This window comes from Anthonomus grandis, chromosome 18 (genome assembly GCF_022605725.1).
Source record: "Anthonomus grandis grandis chromosome 18, icAntGran1.3, whole genome shotgun sequence".
Classification (NCBI taxonomy): Eukaryota; Metazoa; Arthropoda; class Insecta; order Coleoptera; family Curculionidae; genus Anthonomus; species Anthonomus grandis.
Window position 1 is genome coordinate 8,462,373 of NC_065563.1, and position 25,144 is coordinate 8,487,516.

General features: G+C 33.0%; 2 protein-coding genes across 12 annotated transcripts in view; one reads left to right on the top strand and one right to left on the bottom strand.

Annotated features, from left to right (window-relative positions):
- LOC126746865 (uncharacterized) overlaps window positions 1-25,144 on the bottom strand; it is a 203,162-nt gene that overhangs the window by 86,930 nt on the left and 91,088 nt on the right. The window lies entirely within an intron of this gene.
- The window catches only part of LOC126746879 (transforming growth factor beta-1-induced transcript 1 protein-like), a 104,576-nt gene that overhangs the window by 75,705 nt on the left and 3,727 nt on the right, over window positions 1-25,144 (top strand). For 9 of the 10 annotated variants that reach the window (XM_050455284.1, XM_050455277.1, XM_050455281.1 and 6 more), the window contains 3 exons: window positions 5,519-5,578; window positions 6,058-6,234; window positions 12,188-12,418. In XM_050455284.1, coding sequence (XP_050311241.1) covers window positions 5,519-5,578; window positions 6,058-6,234; window positions 12,188-12,418 — 468 coding nt within the window. Of the gene's footprint in view, window positions 1-5,518; window positions 5,579-6,057; window positions 6,235-12,187; window positions 12,419-24,210; window positions 24,489-25,144 lie in introns of those variants that run through there. The other variant, XM_050455276.1, reaches the window with a different exon arrangement.

Genomic DNA, 25,144 nt, shown 5'->3' on the forward strand with positions numbered 1-25,144 from the left:
TGCTATTTGGTATACTTATTTCGCTGGAGGCCCTCAATTCTTTTGTACGAATCACATTTCTTGATCTCCCACACAGTATGACGAACATCTAAGTTAAGACCGTACTTTTGATTTGACGCTGCACAATTTACACATTTAGGTACATTCACATTACATTCTTTGTCATCATGTTCGCCAGTACATTTAACGCACACCTTACTTCCTTCAAAATCATTGGAAATATGTCCATAACGGCAACATTTAAAGCAACGACGAATATTGTAATCATTAAATACCCAGCATCTGTTCCAACCAATGTTTACTTTTTCTTTTTCAATAAAGTAACTATAGGTGTTTGAATCAACTTCAATAACCAAATTAAATCTTTTCTTAATAATCTTTGTTTTTCTGATTACATTAATTTTGATTTCTGAATTCCTCTGTATGTTGTTTTGCCTCTCAATTTTGCCCACAATTTCCCCATCAGTCAGGGAATGTTCACACTCATTAATTCTGACTACCTTTAATCTTCTTTTCAATGATTTAGGAATATCTACTACGTACTTATCCCCCATTTTTGTTTGAATTTGAGTTTGTATAACTTTTAGATCCTTCTCGTTACCACACCTCAAAACAATTCCTCCCCTTTTTGTAGGCCCACCCAATGATAAGCCAGCGCCGACATCCGTTGGGTCTACTTTTCTTCTTATGTCCTCCTTAACCTGCTTAATATTTTTCTCTGCAACTTTTTGTTTCACCACCAAAATGTTATCGTCATTTTGTACTGCTCTCGCATAGAAAATTGGATGTACATTTGGACATATAGCAGCTGCTGCAGCTGGTGTAACTTTGATCCCCTTAAGGCTAGCGACTTCTTCTTTTAAACTTCGATTTTCGTGTAGCAACATATCGACCTTATCTCCCAGTTCCTTCGTCTTCGCCACCAGAAACTGTAAGGTGTTACTAATTTCAGCAACACAGTCCTGGTCAATGAAATCATCGACCCGGCTACGCTTCCTGGTTCTCGGTACATCAACTATTGATCCCTCGCACCCATCGCACTTCCAGGTTGACTTCGTCATGTGGAAGCCCCGCATATCTACATTTCCACACTTTCCATGAAGATACTGTTTGCATGCTGTGCACTGAAGTATTGCTTTAAAATCGTCAAACACGACTTTACATTTAAAACAACTATCAGGATCTCCATCAAACACATTTGCACTATTACTTGCCATTATACACACAAAAATACATCAGTTTTGAAAATTAAAATTATCCTACTCCAGTCCTGGCAGTTTACACGTTCACCGAACTAAATTTTATTCGGGTTGTTCAAGAAAAAAATGGTACGCCACTGCTTACAACAGCTTACCTATCTAGAAAGACTATTTCTCAAATCCTCATTTAGTTTTGTTACTTTTTGTTTTTTTTTCGTACGAAGGTTTTCGAGTAAAAAAATAAAAAACCATCTCTTGCAGGTTCTTTATCAGTATACATGAAAATAAAGAGTCTTAGACTAACTTACTCTTACCTAAAGAAATTAGTGGAGATGAGATACATTGCATCCATAATCCTGAAACACAAACTCATAATTTATTGTCAAAAAAGATTGATTCATTGATGAATTCCATCCATTGAGAGGATCAATAGTATAATTTTGCTGAAACCAGCTGAATTGTGAAAAATTCCCGGATATCTTGAAAGGTTCTGCTCTATTCAAAGACCGAAATCATTTGTAAAAAAAATAAATTAAAATTTAAAAGCTACAATGGGAAACACTTTACATAATCTCATGACGGATCACTGAAATTTCACTGAAAGTTCCTAGAGGTCAAAGAATGTTAAGGAAAAGCCAATTAAGTGTCCTTGTCTCATGGATTTTATGTCTTTCAGCTGTAAAGCTCTAAAGCGTAAATAAGGCACTGATCTGAACCTCACCTCAAAGTTGTCAGAGGCCAAAGAACTTGGAAATGGCAATAAGTGTCATCTTTGTTTTACATCTTGTACTAAATCTAAAGAGCTTGAGCTGGTCTCATCATTTTTTGAATTGAATAAATAAATTTCTTAGAGAATATTCAAACTTCTCTAAAACTATTGTACTTAAAAAATATTTTTTTTACTGGATCTGATGCGCATTCACATTCCTAACAATTTGTTATTTTACCAATTTTTCCTTCTAATCAATAGTTTGGCAGAAAAAAAATAAAAATCAAAATTATGAACATTTTCCCATGGATTTTTTGAGGAAGACTTTTTTGGGAAAATTGGGTATAACTTTTTTGTGGTACAGTTTTAAAAAAAGTTTTATAAGACTTTTTTAAAGCTTTATGGATAGGTTATTAATTTCTCAAGAAAAAAAAATTAAAATTCTCAAAAAATTTTTTTTTCATTTTTTATCTAAAAATTTTTTAATTTTTCAAAAATTGTCGATAACTTCTTTATTTTAAGGTTTACGAAAAAATGTTGTTTTTATGATTTGTTTTATTTTTGATTAGGATTCCAACGCTAAAAGAAAATTTCCATATTTCCAATAGTTTTCGAGGAAATGAGTAAAAACTGTTAAGAGGTTTTTCCCCATTTTCTGGAAAACTATTGTACTTAAAAAATACTTTTCTACTGTATCTGATGCGCCTTGAGATTCCTAATAACTTTTTATATTCACAATTTTTTCTTCTAATCAATAGTTTGCTAGAAAAAAAATAAAAATTAATTTCCTAAGAAAAAAAATTATATATTGATTTTAAATTGAAATTGAATTAGTTTTGAATGATTTGAAAAAATTTTAAAGAAAAGGCAAAAAATAACAATAAATGAAGAGTAAGGAATTAATTGAAAAAAACTGAGAAAGTCTAAAAATATTTAAGAACCGCTAATAAAAATGTAAAAATATTTATTATTTTTGATAACAATGATCTATTTTTTAAATTCGATTACGATACCTCAAATATTTGATAAAATTCTTCTGAAAAATCACTGTTTTTCATCTATATTATCCAATCTAATAACGTTGCTTTTATACTAAATATTTATACATAAAATTATATCAAATTTAAATAAACAGTGTAATAAAATTAAATATTGCATATATATTTTCTGTAAAAACGTTATTTTTCATCAAAACAACTCTTACCCCCCCACCCACCCCAAACATTTGCCCAGTAAGAAATTCCTTTGAAAAATCACTGTTTTTCGTCCATAATGAGTTAGATGCATTATCCATAACAATTACTGAATTTGGATAAATGTTAGATAATGTTGCTGATTGGAAAACCATTTTTCAAATAATGCCGCAGTCATATCTTCAAGGGAATCAGCTAAAGATTGAATAATATTTTAAGCAGACAAAAGTAACGCATTTTTAACAAATCCTTCTGTACTTTCCGCATAAAGTATATTGACTCATTTGCCTATTCAAAACACAATACGTGGAATTATCAACCCAACGGTATTTAATTACGTCATGCGTAAAACTATGTTTCATCTAAATATATTATATTATTAAGTTTATTTAATTTAAGATATAACTTAATACTACCGTAATGTTTTAAAATAATCCAATTAAAATAAATGCAATTTTTTTGCTGCGGCATGGGCATTGATCTGCTATTGAGGACCGATGCCGACGCAGACCTGCACCCGAAGCAGTCCTCCAAAATTATGAAGCAATTTTTCGAAGAAAAAAAATACCCATTTTAAAATGGCCATCCCAGTCACCCGATCTTAATCCCATCGAAAATTTATGGGAAATTGTAGATCGTGATATTAGGGATACAAACTATTCAAATAAAGGTGAATTATTCGAACGGTTGCAACAGAAATGGGAAAATATTAGTTTTAAACTCATAGACAATCTTCTTGATTCAATGCCACGTAGATGTCAGGCTGTAATAGACAATAATGGGTATTTTACAAAATACTAATATTGTAGATGGTTTAGTTTGTAATTTAAAAAAATACTTCGAAAAGAAAAAGAGTATTGGTTATTTTTTACATTTATCTATCTACTTTTGTCCAGCGTATATTTAGTTATTTCTTATTATTTGCCAAATTAGGAGATTGTTTCTAAAGAATGTTTTATTATTTTTATGCATGTTTATGTTGCCCATAATATACTTAAATATCTTTATTATAGAATTTTTATTTCCTTTGATTTTTTTTAAAAATCATTTGTCTATCTACTTTTGGTCATTACTGTATATTAGGTAAAATGCCTATTTTTAATTTGAGTATAAATAAGTTTGAATCAAATACAATTCTTTGCTAAACGGATAATAAATTTCGAACATCCAACATAGCCTTGATAAGTGTGTAGCGGTTACATTATTTTAAAATCTTCTCTAGTTGTTGCATTTTTATACTATGCTTTAGTTATACAGGGTGAATAATTAAGAATGGGCAATCTCTGAACTGGAGATACTACACACCAAAATATGGCGATTGAGCTTAACATGTCTTATACAAATGTTGCAGGTTTACGACATACGGGGTATTTAAAGTTGGAATTTTAATTTGAAATTTTTAAATAATTTTATGATTTTAAGCAGTATCGTCTTGAAAATTGGCGACTTTATGTGTTTTGACATGAAAATTACGAATTTTGTGCTAAATTTAGCATTATTTATAAAGGGCGTTAGTTAGATCCTGTTACCTAGGTAAATTAAAACATCTCTTTTTTGCCTAATCAGTTATGGCTAAAACGACTAGAAAATTTAAAAGACAGTTCAATTTTGAATAAAAAAAGGTACTCTTGTTATAACATAAGAAATTGTAATGACTTTATATTAATCAATGATGTGCATCTAGTCAAATTTTGAAATCTCTTTTGTGTAAAGGTTTATATGATTTTAATATGTCGGCAATTACTATAAAACATTGTGATCGTTTAACCACTTTTAAAAAACTCCCGAAAGAGCATGTTCAAATTATTATCTAACTGGAATGAATTTGGCTTATTGTGTTTAATTTCTTCTTATTGCCTGTTTTATAATGTGTTGGGTGTGAAAGTATTGTATTTTCATTGAATTTTGTAAAATGATTTTGTGCATTTTATATGTAGTTTGTTTATGCTAAATAAAAACTATGACTAGATTATTTTCAATTTTTTTGAGGAAATTTTTCAAAAATTTTATTTTCCATTCCTTTAGCCAGCTCATCCAAGTCATATCTTTTATATTATCAATTTTAAAGTTTTAACTTATAATTTTTGGTAATTTCCAATTTTTTTTTGAAAAATATTTTATTTATTTTTTCTACAAAAATTTTCAAAAATTTAATCTTTTTCGTTCCTTCAAAGCTCATCTTTCTTTCTCAGTCTTTTTTCCATTGTAATCATTCATTTAAATTGTTCACTGTTTTACCTATCAACTGAAGAAATTTTTGTTTGTTTTGGAAAACTGACTTTTTTTTGACAATTTTTAGAATTGTTTGTATTATTTTTCGCAGGAAAATTTTCAAACTATTAACCAAAAAATCAAGAAATTTTTTAATAATTTGAATAAAACAACTTTTATTAATTTTTCATCATTTTTTTTTTCAGAGCACCCAAGCCTCCACTGAACCAAAAACATGCGCACAATGCAAAGAAAAGATCCAAGGAGTAAGTAGTCGACAAAAAAAATGTTATTGGTGTGATTTTTATTGAAACTCTTACTAAAAAACAAAATGTAAAAAATATACAGGGTGTCCCAGAAATTAAAAAAAATATCATGAGATACCCTGTATATTAATAATATGTCAAAAAAAAGCGATATTCCTAGAAGCAGATTTTGAAAAAAAAACATATATCGGCAACCCTACACTTATCTGTCACTCATAAAAAAACAGGCTCTCCTCAAAATAAATAAAAAAATCTTGAGATAGCCTGTACATAAATAATACGCCAAGAAATGCAGCTGTGTCATTATTTTTGAAATTTAGAAAAAACTGAAAATTTTAAAAACCCTACAGGGTTGCCGACACCTCCTCAATTTCCAAACTGCACACGCCACTTTTTCTGACATATTAACCTCATTTTTGACGCGCTAAAATGATGCACTAACCTCGGAAACCCCGCCCCACCGCTAACCTCGCTTTTAGTCGATCTTGACCGCCCTGGGAAAGTCCTGGCACCCAGACCATTTCGCCTGCGAGGCCTGTAAGGAACCGATAACCGAAACCAAGTTCCGCACCCACGAGGACAAGCCTTACTGCACCGGCTGCCATATTAAGCATTTCGCCAATACGTGCCATGCTTGCGACGAGCCCATTTTGGACGTAAGTAAGCTGTTTTAACTAATGCTTTAATTTTTCTTCACAGGTCGGTGTGGATTTAAGCATTATTTAAGATTCTTTTGAAAACGTTTTTGAAATATTCTACTTAATGGCCTTTCCAGGTTATTTTGTAGTTCGAATTCTCTGGAAAGGGCCTTTAGAGTTGTCTTATTGCCTCCATTTAAAGTCTTGTGTTTTTCTTGTTACCAGAGTAGTGGAGCGGAGGGGAATTTGAGCCACTTAATGTATTATTGTCAATAGAAATATAAAAAAAACTTTCAAGTTCTTTCAAACATACCAGCGTTTAAAAGGATTTTTTAACGTTACATTTTAATAACAGTTGTGGAAAAAATGAATTTATTTCTTTTTATAAAAATACTTTTTAAAAAAGTGCGTTTGGCTCTCATTTCCCACAACGATTGGGTAATGGGAGCCAGATTTATTATTTCCAGGTTATTTTGTAGTTCGAATTCTCTGGAAAGGGCCTTTAGAGTTGTCTTATTGCCTCCATTTAAAGTCTTGTGTTTTTCTTGCTTCCTCTAAAATCTGCCTGGGGATAACAGTTTACCAACTATCCAGCTCTGAATGTTGTTCCTAAATGACTACCCAAGGACCTTTAAATCATTTTAGAAGGTTGTTATATGTCTACCTTTCCAGAGGATTTCGTAGTCCAAATACTTTGGAAAAGCTCTTTGAAATCTCCCTACTAACTCAACTGATTTGATTCTTTCCTTCTGCTTATTTTCGTCCTAAATCTATCTCGGAATTCTAGTTTATTCACTCAGTTATGAATAAAAAGTTAGGTTTATCCGATTTTGATGATTTTTAAAGCTATCGCTAGATAATGACATATTATACTAATAATTATAATAAAATAACTAGCAAGAGAGATATGGCGGATTTTTGACTGTTGCCAAGTGTCTAGAGGACCCTTCATCTAGTAGATCAAATACTTTTAGAGCCTTGAAGGCATTTACAAATATTATAGTAAAAAGTATTTACTTTTCAATAAACTTTATTTCATGATCCTAGCTCTGATAGATTCACAGATATCGAGTCTCGAACCCCAGGTCGACGTCCCAAGCCTTTACTGACTTCTAAAAATATTCAAATGACTGTAACTCAACAACAGTTTAGCCGATTTTAATGATGTTTAAAGCGTTCGCTAGACAATTAAGTTCATTCTAACTTTTGTTTAATAATAATTACTTTAGCATAATTATCAAGGAAGATATGAAATTTTATTGGCTCAGGCTGTTTGTCTCATGAGTTTTCTAGATAATATGATGGATATCTTTGAAGCACGTCATCCTAGAGCCTTAAGAGTTATTATAAATATAATAGAAGGAATCATCTTCTTGCGAATTAACTTTATTTCATGAGCCTAGCTCTGGCAGATTCAGAGATATCGAGTTTGGAGTTCCAGGTCCACGCCCCAAGCCTCCACTGACCCCAGGAAAAATTTAAATGGCTGTAACTCATCAATGGTTAATCCGATTTTAAAGATTTTTAGAGCATTCGCTAGATAAATATAGGGACTATAACTCTTATCGCAGAATGATTGTCCTAAAAAATTTACCAAAAAAGATATCTGTCTTCTTCGGCTTGTATCGAGTGTCTGACAAGCCATATAACTATCAGATCGAATATATTTGTCGGAAATACTTCTAAAGCCTTAAAGTTGCAACAAATATTGTAGAACGAATAATTTTGTTCCGAACAAACTCTATTTTACGAGTCTAGCTTCTATAGATCCAGAGATATCGAGTTTGGAGCTCCAGGTCGACGTCCCAAGCTTCTACTGACCCCAGGAAAAATTCAAATGGCTGTAACTCATCAATGGTTAATCCGATTTTAAAGATTTTTAAAGCATTCGCTAGATAAATATAAGGACTATAACTATTATCGCAGAATGATTATCCTAGAAAATTTACCAAAAAAGATATCTGTCTTCTTCGGCTTGTATCGAGTGTCTGACAAGCCATATAACTATCAGATCGAATATATTTGTCGGAAATACTTCTAAAGCCTTAAAGTTGCAACAAATATTGTAGAACGAATAATTTTCTTCCGAACAAACTCTAGTTCACGAGTCTAGCTCCTATACATCCAGAGATATAGAGTTTGGAGTTCCAGGTCCACGCCCCAAGCCTCCACTGACTCCAGGAAAAATTCAAATGGCTCTAACTCATCAATGGTTAATCCGATTTTAAAGATTTTTAGAGCATTCGCTAGATAAATATAAGGACTATAACTCTTATCGCAGAATGATTGTCCTAGAAAATTTACCAGAAAAAAGATATCTGTCTTCTTCGGCTTGTATCGAGTGTCTGACAAGCCATATAACTATCAGGTCAAATATATTTGTCGGAAATACTTCTAAAGCCTTAAGGTTGCAACAAATATTGTAGAACGAATAATTTGCTTCCGAACAAACTCTATTTTACGAGTCTAGCTCCTATAGATCCAGAGCTATCGAGTTTGGAGTTCTAGGTCGACGCCCCAAGCCTCCACTGACTCCAGGAAACATTCAAATGGCTGTAACTGATCAATGGTTATTTCGATTTTAAATATTTTTAGAGCATTCGCTAGATAAATATAAGGACTATAACTCTTATCGCAGAAAGATTGTCCTAAAAAAATTACCAAAAAAGATATCTGTCTTCTTCGGCTTGTATCGAGTGTCTGACAAGCCATATAACTATCAGGTCAAATATATTTGTCGGAAATACTTCTAAAGCCTTAAGGTTGCAACAAATATTGTAGAACGAATAATTTGCTTCCGAACAAACTCTATTTCACGAGTCTAGCTCCTATAGATTCAGAGATATCGAGTTTGGAGTTCCAGGTCGACGTCCCAGGCCTCCACGGACCTCAAGAAAAATTCAAATGGCTGTAACTCCTTAACGGCTTATCGGATTTTAATGATTCTTGTTTGAATAAAAAGTGATTTTAGCTAGGAGGAAGCTGATTGATTCCATTCAAAGCTTGTGCTTCCTTCAGGGGAGTTTTAAACCTCTCAAACCATGTTTCAAATCTCCTCTTTATTTCTTCACTTGATTTCTCCTGGAAGCAGGTGATGCTTGGAATGGATAATGATTCAGTATGTAATGAAAGCTTTTCCAGGCCAAATTTCATTAAAGGCATATCAACCTTGTATCAACTTTGAAGAATCAAGTAATTAAAATTTTTAAAGTTTGGCATCTTCTAAAGAGTTCCAAGGCTTTCAATCCATTTTCTAAATTTCCTCTTAATGTCTTCACTTGATTCCTCTTGGAAGCATAGATTAGGTTTCGAATAGAACTGATAAATATTTAACTCAAATATCAACCTTGGACGATCAAGTTTGGCATTCTTCCAAGAAGCTTTAAGGTTTTAAGGTTAGTTTTTCCAAGCCTTCTCTATACCTTCACTTGATTCCTTCTGGAAGCATAGGTTAGTTTTTTAATTGAACACTTATAAGTTCTTAACTAAAATCCTTTGAAAAATTTGATAATATTGCCCCTTTCCAGGCAATTTTGTATTCGAAATTCTCTGGAAATGTCATTTAAAAACCTCTGATTCGTTCCATTCAAGGCATATCGACCTTGGAAAAACAACTTATGAAACTTTTCAAGGCTTGATACTCTTCCAAGGAGTTCGACATCTCCCAGCCTATTTTCCAATTTTCTTCTTTATTTTTTGACTTAATTTCTCCTGGAAGAACATGTTGAATTTTATTGTTATTGGCTTTTTCCAGGTAACCCTGAACTCCAAATTCCCTGGACAGGTCCTATAGAGGCCTCTGAATAAGTTCCATTTAAGCCACATCAATTTTGGAAAACCAATTAAATACACTTTCCAAGATTTGGCATTCTTCAAACGAGTTCCAAGCCTCGCATCTCTTTTTGCCATGTTTCATTTTGGTTTTTTTCTTTCATAGATTCTGAAAGCACATGTTCGGGTTATTCCTATTTTCCTAGTTCTCTTACTCACTCATTTAAACCATTATAGTCTAAATATCAAGAAAACTTCTTACAAATTTTAATTTTCAAGGGGTTCCTTAATCTATTCTTCCATGCTTCCTCTTCATTTCTTGTGAAGGTACAAGTGAAATCTGAACACTATTGAACATTCCCCTAAAACCCTTTCAAAATATTGATGTTATCAGCTTTTTCCAGGCGATTTTGTATTCTAAATTCCCTGGAAAGGGACTTTGTAGGCCCCTGATTGGTTCCATTCAAGGCACATTAACCTTGGGGGACTAAACTAATAAAACTTTTCAATGTTTGGCATACTTCCAAGGAGTTCAATACTATTTAACACTCGACTGAAATATTTTAGAAATTGTAAATTTAATTAGCCTCTTCTAGGCAACTTTATCTCTAAATGGTTCTATTCAAGTCATTTCAACCTTGAAAAGCCACTTAATTAAACTTTTTAAAGTTTGGTATTCTTTCAAGAAGTTCCAAGTCTCTCAACTAATTTTTCGATGTTTCATCTTCGTTTCTTTCTTTCATAGAATGTAAGTGAACATGTTGCGTATGGATTATATATTATATTATATTATATATTATATATTATATTCTTTCCCCTGCACCAAGTCACGTTTGGAACAGAACACTATTCAACATTCCACTGACTGATATCCTTTGAAAATATACTGATAATATTATTGACCTTTTCCAGATGATTTTGTATTCCGAATTACCTCGAAAGGGACTTGGAAGGTCTCAGATTAGTTCCATTCAAGGCACATTAATCTTGGAGAACTAACTAAGGCATTCTTTCAAGGAGTTCTTCCCATTCTGCCATTCTTCCCAGATGTTGTGCTTGAAAGTGGGCACCAATCAACGTACCTCTAAAATTACTTAAAATTTTTGATATTGTCAATTTTTGGGAATTTGGAATACAAAATTCCCTGGAAAGACCCTTTGAGGATCTCTTATTGGTTCCATCCAAGGCATACCAACCTTAAAAAACCAAGTAAATAAACTTTTAACGAATTGGTTACAGAAATCTGTTTCCTTGATAGTCCATGAGTGCCGTTTATTTGAGTACAGAGAGTAACATCTCTAAATGCCAAGAGATCTTTGTAAAAAAAAATATTATTTTCAAGGAATTCCTTAATCTGCTTTTCCATGTTTTCTCTTCGTTTTAGCACTAAATTTCTTTTGCAACTACAAATTTCGTTTGGAATAGAATACTTTTCAACATTCCACTGATATTCTTTCAAAAATCTTGATAATATTGGTCTTTTACAGGCGATTTTGTATTCCAAATCCCCTGGAAATTTCTTTTGAAAGGCTCTGATTAGTTCGATTCAAGGCATATCAACTTTGGATAACTAATTAATTAAACTTTTCAAAGTTTATCCAAGGAGCTCCAAGGCTCTTCATCTATTATAAGTAATTCTCTTAATCTGAAATAAGTCAAATCTCTTTACTTACAAATACTCGAGGAGGTTGAGAAAATTGTGAGAAGGTGATTTTTTTCTTTAAGAACCTTATAAAGTGCCTCATAAACCAGAACAGACTGACTATTAAAGTTTCGTAGAGGAGTGGCTCAATATAATTAATTAGACACTTATTCAAGCATTTTTTGAAAAACCTACAGCGAGTTGAAAAAATATTTTTTTAGGTGACTAATGAAGTTTTTTATAGGGGTGGCTCGAATAAATTCATAAGACTTCTATTAAAGATAGATTTTAATTAAGATATCTCTTCATTTCTTCACTTGATATGTTCTGAAAGCGCAGGTTCTGGTTGAAATTGAGCTCTATTCAAACTTCCATGGAGTTAGTTTAAGAAATTCGACATAAACGCCCCTTTCCAGGCAATTTTGTACTCGAAAACTTCTGAAAAAGCCCCTAGGAGTTGTCCTATTGACTTCGTTTAAAGCACAACTTATTGTCAACTATAAACCCCTCTTGCCTCTACATGAAAACAACCAAACTAACCCTGTTATCTTTTTTTAGAAATGTGTTCAGGCCATGGGAGTGAACTGGCACGAGGATCATTTCCTGTGCGGCGGGTGCAAGTGTAAACTGATCGGCACCCAGTTCATGGACGTGAAGGGAGCCCCCTTCTGCCAGAAGTGTTACCTGTCCAAACACGCCGACAGGTGCAAGGGCTGCTCCAAACCGATCGCCGATAAGGCCGTTGTCGCTTTGGATGCCAAATGGCATCAGATGTGCTTCAGGTGCTCGGTAAGTTGGATTTTTCCATGTTTTTTTCATTTGTCAAAAAAATGACTGTTGATAGCCCGAGACAGAGAGAGATAAACAGATTCCAAGCGGTCTATCGGTAATTACCGTTCCTAAATGGTATTAACCAAACACGTCCAAGTGTGACCAATTAGCCCTTTATACGTCATCAATTTGGAACAGTAATTACCCACGTCCAGAGCTGTTTTTTAAACGTCAAATGTCAAAAATATTGAAATTAGTGCCATTACTGGCGTCTGGGGTATTATTTACAAACAAACAAAATGAACAGGCGGACACGATTGGTTATGTTATAAGGGACTGTTTAAGGTCAACCAAGGGCTTAACCGCGGTTAAAACGGATACATCGCTTGGAATCGGTTATAGACTCGTGTCACTTTTGATGGTTGTTAAAAAAAATCATCAGTTGTGACACATGGGGCATTTACACTCACTGTGTCACCTCCCTTGCTAATAATTTTTTTCTTTAACCCACTATTCTGCCGTGCTAAGACAAAAGGGTCGTAGCTGATTTTACTAAAGTTTTGAGATATTTCAATATTTAGAATTTAATTGAAGATATTGTTTTGCCACCGTATAAATTAAAAACACTTTTTATAGTACCGGCAACACGTTACTACTTACTTTGTACAGGGTGTTTTTATATATTGCGACAAAATTCAGGAACGTATTCTTTGGACAAGAATTCGCAAAAAAGTTCATATAAACATAGGTCCTAAACCTTTCAGATTTTGAGCTACAGGGTGGTAAAGTTTTAACAAAAAAATTATGATAACTTGAATACCCCTGTAGATATTTGTCCAAAGATTGGTATGCAGGGTCTGTGTATCCAAAGCCATTTACCAACATACTTTTAAAATGTTTATGTTCTCCAGTGGCGTGTATCCGGGTTTTCCGCTGAATACTTTTATAAAGAAAAATGGTACGCCACTGGTTTTTCTTGTATTAAAAAATATTTTTAAATTCCCCGATTTATTTGCAATATTTTTGATCCATTGGACTTTGTCCGTTAGATGCACGGTTTTCGCACAAAAATTTAAAAACCATGGACATGTTGCTCAGATTTGATTAGACTTTCTTTATTCTAGTAATTATTCGTTTTTTTTAGTTTATTGCAATTTTAATAATAAATAATAAAATTTTTATTAATTAATTTAGTACAAAAGCCAGCCCAATTTAATAAAATTGTAATTGAGGATTTAAAAGTTTTGCTTCTACAATCTTTAATTTAAAATACATGTTTTTAAGTGATAAAAAAATATTTCATTTCTTATTATTTATTTATATAATGCGATTACGCAATTCCTCCACATTATCAATTGGATTTCTATAAATCAGTGATTTAAGGTGACCCCACAAAAAAAAATCCAGCGGATTTAAGTCGAAAGACCGTGGGGGCCAAGGATGAATACTTCCCCGACCTATCCAACGATTTGGATACGTAATATCCAAATACTGCCGAGCCACTAAACTAAAATGGGCTGGAGCACCGTCATGTAAAAAAACATTTGCTGTCTCAGCTGAATGGGGACATCTGCTAGCATCGCTGGTAATTCATTTTCAAGAAATTCTTAATACACTTGTCCAGTCAACCTTGCTGGTAAAAAAAATGAACCGATGAGAAAGTTTTCAATAATGCCGACCCATACATTAAGCGAAAACTGGTGCTGATGACGGTTTTCTGCCACAGCATGTGGGTTCTCATAATGCCATATGTGGTTATTGTGGAAGTTCATAATTGCGTCCCTGGAGAAATTAGCCTCATCGGTGAAAAGTATTTTTCTTATAAACGGTGCATCTTGCCTTATGCGTTCTTGCATCCAACGACACAAAGCCGTTCTTTTCGGAAAATCGCCTGGCAAAAGTACCTGCACCCGCTGAATATGATACGGGAATATGATAAAAGGTTTCTTTTAAAAATATTCCAAACTGTAACGTTACTAATGTGTACCGTCTGAGCAATTTTCCTAGTGCTTGTGGTGCGATCTTCCTCGAATTCATTGAGCACCTCTTCTTCCATTTAAGGAGTAACTGTTCGGGGATGTCCGTTTTCAGCGGTGAGTTTTTTAAAGCTGCCGGTTTCACTTAGACGTTGGTGTAAACGCGTAAACATGGAGTGATGAGGAATAACACGATTCGGGTAACGTTCAGCATAAATACGCAAGGCTTCTCGTACGTTTCCGTTAGCCAGTCCATAAATGAAGTGCATATCGCACATTTCATTATTTGTGTAATTGTTAGCCATTTTTTTTAACAAATTAATCTTGTCAACTGGCGGACAGTGACTATGATTTAAAATTTAAAATATCACAAAATCTTTTAAATATCAACTTTATCGTGGGCAGAGGAAGCATGTGGTAAAAAGATTAAACTCTTGAGCCGAGCCTGCACTATAGACGGATGGAGAGCAGCTTGACGGGTAGAGGGTAAAGGTTAATGGGTAGAGAGTAATATACCTTATGCGCACTAATTCGATGAAAAATTATTTGATTAGATTCGTAATATTATTACAATGCCCAATTTAATCAAGTTCAGTCGTAAATTGTAGCTCCCGTGAGTGACTTTAAAATCATGCCCCTTGATTTTTGAGTTTTTTCTTAATTCGTCTGCTGGGTCTCATATAGCTTTGCGTTTAAAAACAGCCGCAATTAATTTTTCCTCTATTTTACGACCAAACACTACCTCGCGCCTGGTTGAAAATATCCAATTATCCATCATGAATACTCAAGTGGCTTGCTTGGCGAGGAGTTGCTAGTTACTACGCTGCTTAAGTTGGTTGGCTTAGCGCCTGGCTACCCACTACCCTCCAGGTAACTGGCTTGCACTGCGGCATCGGGTTTAAACAAGAATGTGATTATCGTTGTAGTTACGTTAAAAAAAATTATGTTCACAGGCTACATCGCGATTTTGGAAGCGTGAAATATTAACACGTTACTCATATGTCACTTTTTTTAACATGTTAAATAAAGTGACATATTATGAACTACAATGAAATTTTAAATAAAATTTAAAAAAAACTTACTTTTTATAACGATCGTGGAAAAAATAAATTTTAACGTAAGTAAAAAAATGTTTTTTAATTTTTTGTGCGAAAACCGTGCATCTAACGGACAAAGTCCAAGGGATCAAAAATGTTGCAAATAAAACGGACAATTTAAAAATATTTTTTAATACAAGAAAAACCAGTGGCGTACCATTTTTCTTTATAAAAGTATTCAGCGGAAAACCCGCACACACGCCACTGGAGAACCTAAAAATGTTAACTCTGCGTACCAATCTTTGAACAAATATCTACAGGGGTATTTAAGTTATCGAAAAAAAATCATTTTTTTGTTAAAACTTTACCACCCTGTAGCTCAAAATCTAGAAGGTTTAGGACCTATGTTTATAGGAACTTTTTTGCGAATTTTTGTCCAACACGTTCCTGAATTTTGTCGCAATATATAAAAAACACCTCGTATATTCAGGGTGTTACAAAATTCGGTGCAAATATTATAAGAAGCGCATTGTTCAAGTCAAAATAAGACTTTTTTTTCTATAAACATGTGTCCTAAAAATGCACCCCCTTAGAGCTACAGCCATCGCAAATTGATTGATGAAAATCGATTATTTGGAACCGTGACTGCAGTCATACGTCAAATCTCCTGAAAATTATAAAAATATAAAATTCGAAAATTATGTAAATCCAATTTTAACAGGCGGATCTCCAACGATAGGCTCTTAAAATATTTGCACCGAATGTTGTAACACCCTGTATAGTAACAACTTGTAGTTATAAATAACATTAAAAGTTTTCTTAGTAACTTCGAGAAATACGACTTTTGGATTGAGTAATAATGACTTTAAAATATAGACATCATATTTTTTATCAAAAATACGACGTTTAATTCTAAACTAAAAGACACTTTAATACACTAACCATACCGTTGACTTCAAGTTTTTTTTTATATTAAATGAATAGAAAATACAGGCAACTAAAATAATCTAAAAACAAAATATATTTTTAAATTCCAACATAACCAACTTGATAAATAACCCAAAAATAAGATTTATTTGTAAGAAAATCGTGGAAACCAAAGTGTGTAAAGTTTATCTTCTTGATCTCGGTTAATTTCTGCAGCAGTTTCCGAAAAATCTTCCCAAAATTGAAGCCTACTTTTAGGTTTTCGTCATTGGCCATTTCTTTGAGTTTTTTAATTAAATTTTCTTTTCAAACTGCACTTATCCTCCTTGGTAAAGTTCTGGCCTTTGGCTGCGGCAATTCATCTTTTAAAAATTTTGCTATCAAAATATATAATTTTGTTGCTCCTCATTGAATTTTGCTTTATAATACATTTGCTTAGATCTGATAAAATGTGCTTCAAAGAAGTTTGATAGATATGGTTAAGGTGTACTTTTACGCATCTTTAATCTTAACGAATAATCTTTTACATTCAAAAAATCGTTTATTGTTATTTTAATACAATTTGTTTTACCACTATTTGATGATCGAATACAATACATAATGTTTGCAGTCATCGAAGTCTAAAACTTTGCCCTTTTGCTTTAAATCCTTTCGACTTGATGGTAGATGAGTCACAACTCGTACAAGTATGACCTGTTTAGCCAACAAAAAAACTATTTTATTTTCTGTGAACCAACTATTTGCCTTTTTCAATAAAATGTCTCCTTTACTTACAACCTCTTTGAAATTTACCCCCTTCCCCACTGTTAAATTTTTGTCATCTGCATAACATGTAATAATTTTTGTTTGCTATACAGAAAAGATCATTGATAAAAGTTATGAATAAAATAGGACCCTATACAGGGTGTTCATTTGAAAACTTCCCACCACGGATTTATCAAAAACCACTGTTTAAAAAAAAACGCCGAAATAGGTTTGTCAAGGGGGACAACTTTCTAACCTAAAATTACTTCACCCTCTTTCACCCATTGCCCCCCAGGGTCATACCCTTAAAAATTTTAAATAGCAAGGGGTCGAGTAATAGCTTGTTTAAAAGGTCTTTCGAAGTCTTATTTTGACGTTTGATTTTTTTAAATCGGTTGATTAGTTTTCGAGAAAATTAAAAAAATCTTTGCTTATCTTGTTTGTTCATGAGGATTGAACCTGCTTACTGTGAGTTCGTCTTAAGTTCTTGGTCTCTTTATTTATCATCTGATTTTTTCAGCTTACGTTTAGATTTATTAATTTTGTCAAATTTCATAGCTAACTGCTGATTTAATTGTATTATATAAATATCATTGCACGTCAAGAAAAATAAGATCACTTTTTCACCACGTGTTGTAATGCAAAAATTCTATGCATAACCTCACTTTAAATTTTACCTTTTTATTAAATTAAAAAGTCGTAATTATTTAATTTTAAATTAGATTGCTACGTGAGAAAGTCGTATCAGCCTTTGCTTTAAATATACAGGGTGTTTGGCGGAGGGTTAGCCAAACTTGGTGGGCATATAGATAGGTTCAGATAGAAGATTCTTAATAAACTTGTGTTCTAAAATTATGCCTTTTGACATCTTTAAATTTTTTCAGCATATTTTTCACGTTTTTCGACATTTGTATTTTGTCTGTAATGTATCCTGAATCTAAAAAAAATCAATATCAAGTACAAATAATACCGAAATGATTTGTTTTGAGCTCAAAAAGTTAATACAAGTAGCAAAAAAGTTATGAAAGGTAACTTAAACTTGACGCAAAAAAAAACTAAAATCTATCAAGATGTTCAGGTAGTTTTAAAAACATCTCCAGTTAATACTCTTTTTAATGATATACGATGTGTAACACAAAGCCGACTAACTTGCCACAATTCATGACTTTAAAGGACAATAACGTTTAAAAAAATATTTTTTAAATTTTATGTATTTATTTGAAAATTACAAATTTTATTAAAACTGCGCTCCCCTGGCTCTAATACATGCCCTACGTCGCCGTCGCATTTCCATTGTCGATGTCGTAAGACGAAGCCGCATCTCTTTCTTTATTTTCATAATTATTTTTAATAGTAAAATTTTAGATTTTTGTTGCTAATTTTGTTAAGAAAAAGTTTTATAAAGCAAATCCTAATAAAACTAATATTAATAAATAAAAAATTAACAATATTAAAAAAAATGCGGGTTACATTATTTGGCTTATCAAAAAGTTAAGGACATTATTGTTATAAACTCTTTATCGGGGGGGATACGCTTTTTGGTTGTAATAAAAATAATAATGTCCTCTAAATAAAAAACTTTAATTTTATATGCGCAAATACAAAAAAAAACTTTAATTTTTTTTGTAGATTTCTGCAATAGCTGTTGTTGTAACTCTTTAAAGGGTAGCTCATCATCACTAAGTTCATCTTCTTCATCAGTTTCTGATAAAACGTCTGGTAGATCAGAGCTGGGATTTAGATTTATATATTCGGTGTGGTACATTCCTGGTATTATTGCCTTTTTAACAAGGTCTTCTAGATCCTTAAATTTCTGTTCCGAAACTGAAAATTTACTTTGGTATAATTGAGATGGCTTTACTCGTTTGGAGTACCTTGTAAGTTGATTCTTTTTTGGTACAGTTAGTAACTGGTGCTGTTCAGTTTTCTCAAATGTGTAGAAGAGTTTTATTTGATCACAGTCTTTGGCAAACATAACTCTTCGAATACTTTTAAATTTAATCTGTTTTCCTGAATCAGTTTTCTTGAGCGATTCAGAGTAAATATTTTTCTAAAATGTTATAAAATCTTTAAAACTCCAAAATACAAGCTTTATAACTTATAGTATGGCTTTGCGTTTCGTGCATTACGAATAATAGTAGGCCATTCTAATGGAGCCCAAATTGTCTTTCTTTTTATAGCCGTTTCTATAGAAGCATGGACAGAATCAACAGGAATATAGGTGTGACCTGGTATTTGTTGAATATTAACTGAAACAGATCTAATAAACCAAGCAATGCAACTTAACAGTTAGTGATTTTTATTCTGCCCTGGACAAGAGTCACAAAACAAGGCCACTTCCGTTATAGTTTTTCGAGCATCCACTTGTTGAAGATACATCTCCATTATTGTGCAAATTTCATTCGCTCCTCTCTTACCATCCTCTTCACCCCAAAGAAAATAATAAACGTTTTTAGTGCCGGCCTCATAAAACGTTTCATTATAGAAGGAATATTTTCGCGAATGATAGAGGAGCATACTGTCTCCAAGGGGAGTATTGAGAACTTTTTGTAAGTCGAAGCTAGCGCATACAAAATTTAGATTGGTTTTGGCTCGTTGTTGTTCTTTAAGATGGAGTTTATAAGAGTTTTCTTTTTCTCGTAAATGCAAAGTAAGTGCATCATTGTTGGTTTCTCCTTTTGCTTGGGACTCACAAAACGAGCATTTGTCTTTTTTAGGCAGATGGAATCCTATATTATATTTTCTTTTAAAAAAAATCTCTAAAGAATTTTTCTTTAACCGATTGTTGATGACTTTCTGAGCAGTTCTGTTTATAGATTTTATACAAAGTGGCTACATTTTTAAACCCTTGTGGTAAGTAACGTTTTGTAGTTTTTCCCCGACAATAATGCAAAGGAACAGCCGGTAATGTTGTTAAAAATTGGCGTAAATAATCAACAACATTACTAGGAGTTTTATTTTTGGGTTCAAACTTGCCGCGGCCCTCAGGTTTTGGACTATTCATATCAGTTTTATTTTCATCCAAATACATTAGTCTTCTTTGAGAAACACAAAGAGTAGCCAACAAAAATTGTTGACATACTTGTTTCTGTTCACCATTTAGCGGTAAATAACATTTTCGGCGGCTTTCTTCACCAGTAGCACCATAGCGGCGCTTTGTTGGAACCCTTTTAACGCATGATAACATAAAATTTTTCTGTTCCTCTTCACTTGTAAAACCGTAGAAATTATTAAATATTGCCTGTCTTTGATCTTCTGTAAAAATTGTGGCACATTTATGTTGGTATTTTTTGTTTTGGCAAGGATTTTCTTTTATTTGTTTCTCTCTTACTACTTTTTTATTTCGTTGTAGATATTGGTTTCCCGAAAGACGCAGCTTTTTTTGTATATCTCTAAAAATACCCGTTTTCTTCTTTTTAACACCAGCTTCATCAACTATTTCTTCTTCTACTACCAGTGTGGGAATCTGCTGAGTATGGGCTTCAGTGATGTCTGCCAACCCATTTTGATCGATATTATTGCCCGATATTTCTGGTTCCTCTTTAGAGTTAATCTTCTCCTGAATTTGAAAATGAACATCATTTGGAATAGACTCTATGTGTGGTTCAGTTGTAAAAATTACATATTCACAGGCAATGTCGGGTAATGCGTCTGTGGATGGAATAAATCAAAAGTTTTAGAATTAATTGAAAATAGCATTAAGCCAATAAAAAAAACTACTACAGCTAGTATTTCACAACTTCCGGGTTCTTTTATGTTGTTTGTCAAAATATCTGTTAGTTTTTGATCAGGTGTCATACAGTAAAATGGTTCTACTGGAGTAAGCTGATGCAAAATATCATGTTTATGTCACTGTCTTCAATATTTTCATGTGCTTCTTGCTCTTTTTGATTGGCATCTGAATCTACTAAAGAAGCGAAACTTTGTGTTGCCTCCTGGATGGCGTCATCCTCAATTATTATATTCCGCTCCAAAGCAAGAGCTAAAATTTTTTTACTTCGAGAGCTTGACATCATTATTATGGCTCTAAAAAATTAAACAATTTCATATTATTCAACTTTTTACTTTAAAACAACCGAGATAAACAAAACCTATCATTTTAAAATCAAAATTGTCTGTCAATGCTCCCTTACAATATTCTATTATTTATCTCTACTATCTATGCAAGCAACTATTATCCTAACCCAACTTTATATTATTTTACTTTTTAGTGAAAAAATGTCCTTTTACACTAATTAGTAGTAATTAATATACGCATTTTAGTGCCATTATAATACTAACTTAAATGCCTTTTATTAGAGATAATAAAAAATCAACTCACAAGGAAAGGTTTCAATCAACCTGTGAATTGATTTTACCGGCATCGTCCGAATACTGGCCTATTTATAATATCATAATATTATTATCAACTTACCTTATGATAATTATTGACAAATTCACTCTTTTATTATGAATTAGTCTGACACTTTTTTCGAAAAATTAAAAATATCAGCAAAACAACAAACACAGATCACTCCTTGAGTTCTTACTATGTTGTACTTGTGGGTTACGTTATATGGCTCCTGACAATTTTGCGCATTTTTTTTTACCTTATTTTTGAATAATATGGCTTACTGCATTTGGCCTTGTTCATGTTAATCAATCCTTTAAGAAATAGGGTTACACTTGGGGGATACATCAACTGGCCACTCTTTAAAACGGTTACTCCAAATTTTGAGATTTTATGTTTTTCAGTTTTTTTGATAATTTAGTTTTTCTTGTGGGTTATATCATTTGGCCAGCTAATGTATTTTTCGGAGAAGAGTCGAGATATGTACTTAACTTAATTTCGGCTATTTTGTGGGTTACGCCATTTGGCCTATGAGGTGTCGAGGAGATCGTGGAACATGCTATGGGATTGTTGTTGTGATAACAACAATATGTGCTACATACTACTGCATACACTACCGAAGAATACGCCGATATTGTCCTTGCTTATGGAAGAGCCAATGGTAATACGCGAGAAGCACAAAGAATTTATGAGGAGCAATACCCCAATAGGCGTGTGCCCCACCACAACACTTTTGCTAACACTTTTCGTCGATTAAGGGAAACAGGCAATCTAAATTTTCAAGAACCGAGGATCAATCGGAGGCAGTATGATGTTGCTGTACATGAAAACGTAATTCGCGCATTCGATGAGGATCCCATCACTAGTACAAGGAAAGTAGTTACAGATCCGAACATTTCTACATGGAAAGCATGGTCAGTTGTCAAGGCAGAAGGAAGGCATCCTTTCCATTACACCCCAGTGCAAGGTTATTTCATACTACATCAACAACTTAATTCCGCAATTTTTACTGGCATCGTGATACTCTATTCTAGGTCTTCTACAAGCCGACTATGAGCGACGGGTACAATTTTGCCGCTTTTTGCTTCACGCAGACGTTGAAAACGGACACTTTTTAAAAAGCATCTTATGGACAGTTCAATCAACATTTACACGTGCGGGGATATTTAACCAACATAATTTACATTATTGGGAAAACAAAAACGTAAATCCGCATTTGACCAGAGCCAAGTCTTTCCAAACAAGATTCAGTGTTAATGTTTAGGCAGTTGTGATTGGGAGACACCTCATCGATCCACACTACTTGCCGAGAAACCTCAACGGGGACAATTACTTACATTTTTTACAAAATGATCTTCCACAATTATTGGCTGATATACCCATATTTAATGAAGACGGGCCAATCGTCTTCCAGAATGACGGGTGTCCTGCACACTATCGGGTCGTCGTTAGAGAATTTCTGGACAATACTTTTCCCAATTCGTGGATCGGAAGAGCAGGGAGGGAGGTAGCATGGCCTCCACGGTCCCCTGAGTAACCCCTCTCGATTTTTACGTATGGGGACGTGCGAAAGAACCCGTGTACGAGGTGGAAATTGACAATCTAGACCACTTAATTCAAAGAATCAATGCCGCTTTTCTAACCGTCAAAGAAGAGGTGCGACTTCGCCTTACGACAGTAGAAATGCGACGGCGATTTAGGATATGTATAAGAGCCAGGGGAGCGCAGTTTCAACAAAATTTGTAATTTTGAAATAAATACATAAAATTTAGAAAATATTTTTTTTACTTTATTTTCCTTTAAAGTTATGAATTGTGGCAAGTTAGTCGGCTTTGTGTTACACATCGTATATCATTGAAATTGAGTATTAACTGGAGATGTTTTTAAAACTACCTGAACATCTTGATAGATTTTAGTTTTTTTTTTGCGTCAAGTTAAAGTTACCTTTCATAACTTTTTTTGCTACTTGTATTAACTTTTTGAGCTCAAAACGAATTATTTCAGTATTATTTGTACTTGATATTGATTTTTTTAGATTCAGGATCAATTACAGACTAAATACAAATGTAAAAAAAACGTGAAAAATATGCTGAAAAAATTTAAAGATGTCAAAAGCCTTAATTTTCTGAAAATCCTGAAAATAACACAAAATCAATGATATAAAAAAACCCGAGACTTTTAGAACACAAGTTTATTAAGAAAATATCTTCTATCTGAGCCTATCTATATGCCCACCAAGTTTGGCTAACCCTCCGCCAAACACCCTGTATACGACTGACTTAGAATAAATCATATATATAGACATTTGGACTATGTGTACTGAAAATGAGAAAAAGCAGTAAAAACTATTAGATAGAACAAATTGTCTTAGCGTAATAGATACACGATTTTTTTACTTCGTATTCAATTCAAGTGTGGTAGTTAAGGCAAATTCTTTAGCTTATTTGTGCTATTTAGACCACATACGAATTCTAATACAAAGAAGTCCTAAGTTAGTAATTTATGAAAAAATCTCAAAACTCATATGACCTGTCGTAGCACGGCAGTATTGTTTTAGCCCTCCCCCTGTGCTTTCGATGGGCGAAGCTTTGAATGGTAAATGTTGTAAATTAACCCCTCACTATTTTGTTTTTTTTTTCAACGTTACTTAAGGGATGCATTTTTATCCCTTACTAACACTTAAAATAAAGAAAAGAGGGAGCCCCCAGGACCTCCGTGAGACACCACACTATTTTTTGGCATCATTTTTTGAGACCAAAATCATCGTTTTTTTTTTTTTGGTTTTTTTTTTTGCAGAAATGCGACAAACCGATCACGTCCGATCAGACGTTCCAGGTGGACCAGGGGAAGCCCCAATGCGTCAAATGTTAATGTTTTTTTTTTTATCTCGCTTTTTCATATTATTGTTATTAACAGTGTTCCTTTTCTATCATATATATAGGAGCGCATATTTGTATGTTAAATTAGAAGTTTATTGGACCGCATCACGAAATGTTGTATTTGGCACGCAATTATATTGTTATTATTCATATAAACTGGTATTAATTTAATTAAAATAAATATTTTTTATTTTATGTTTTAGTTTTTTGGTGTGTAAGGGGATGATTTAGGGCTGGGGTGTGGGTTATAGTATTAATAAATTACTGTCTGGGTGAACAATGCCACACTAGAATTAATTTTTAAATGTTTTGGTGTTTTTTGAAAAAAATTATATCATCTAGGAAAAACCAAGTTTTGCAAAAAAATTAATCAAAAGTCAAATTATTCCAGTAAAGCAATTATTGCCCTATTAAACACTTAATACTCAAAAATATCGAATTTTATGTGAATATTAAAGAGGTCAAAATAATTTTCTCACTTTCAATGCAAATTTCGAAAATAGTGGTCATAAAAAAATACATTCAGCTGCCTGGAAAAATAACATTTTTTGCGAGAATATTCTTCTTTTTTTTCCAGACAGTTAAAACCACTAAATCTAATAATAAATCTCTGGATATTTTTAATACGGCAACCTGATATCTGGTACATTTTTCGAAAAACTCGGATACAACAACATGAATTTTCACGCTTGCCAAGAGTATATACTGGAATATTTACTTTGGCACAGCGAGGTGTGCCAAGAAAAAAATGCTTTTATGAGGGAAAACTTACATGAATTTTCATGTGTAAACATTATTTTTTTCTTGACGGGTTTTCGTAAATTTATTTCGCCTTAAAAAACTAGAAAAAT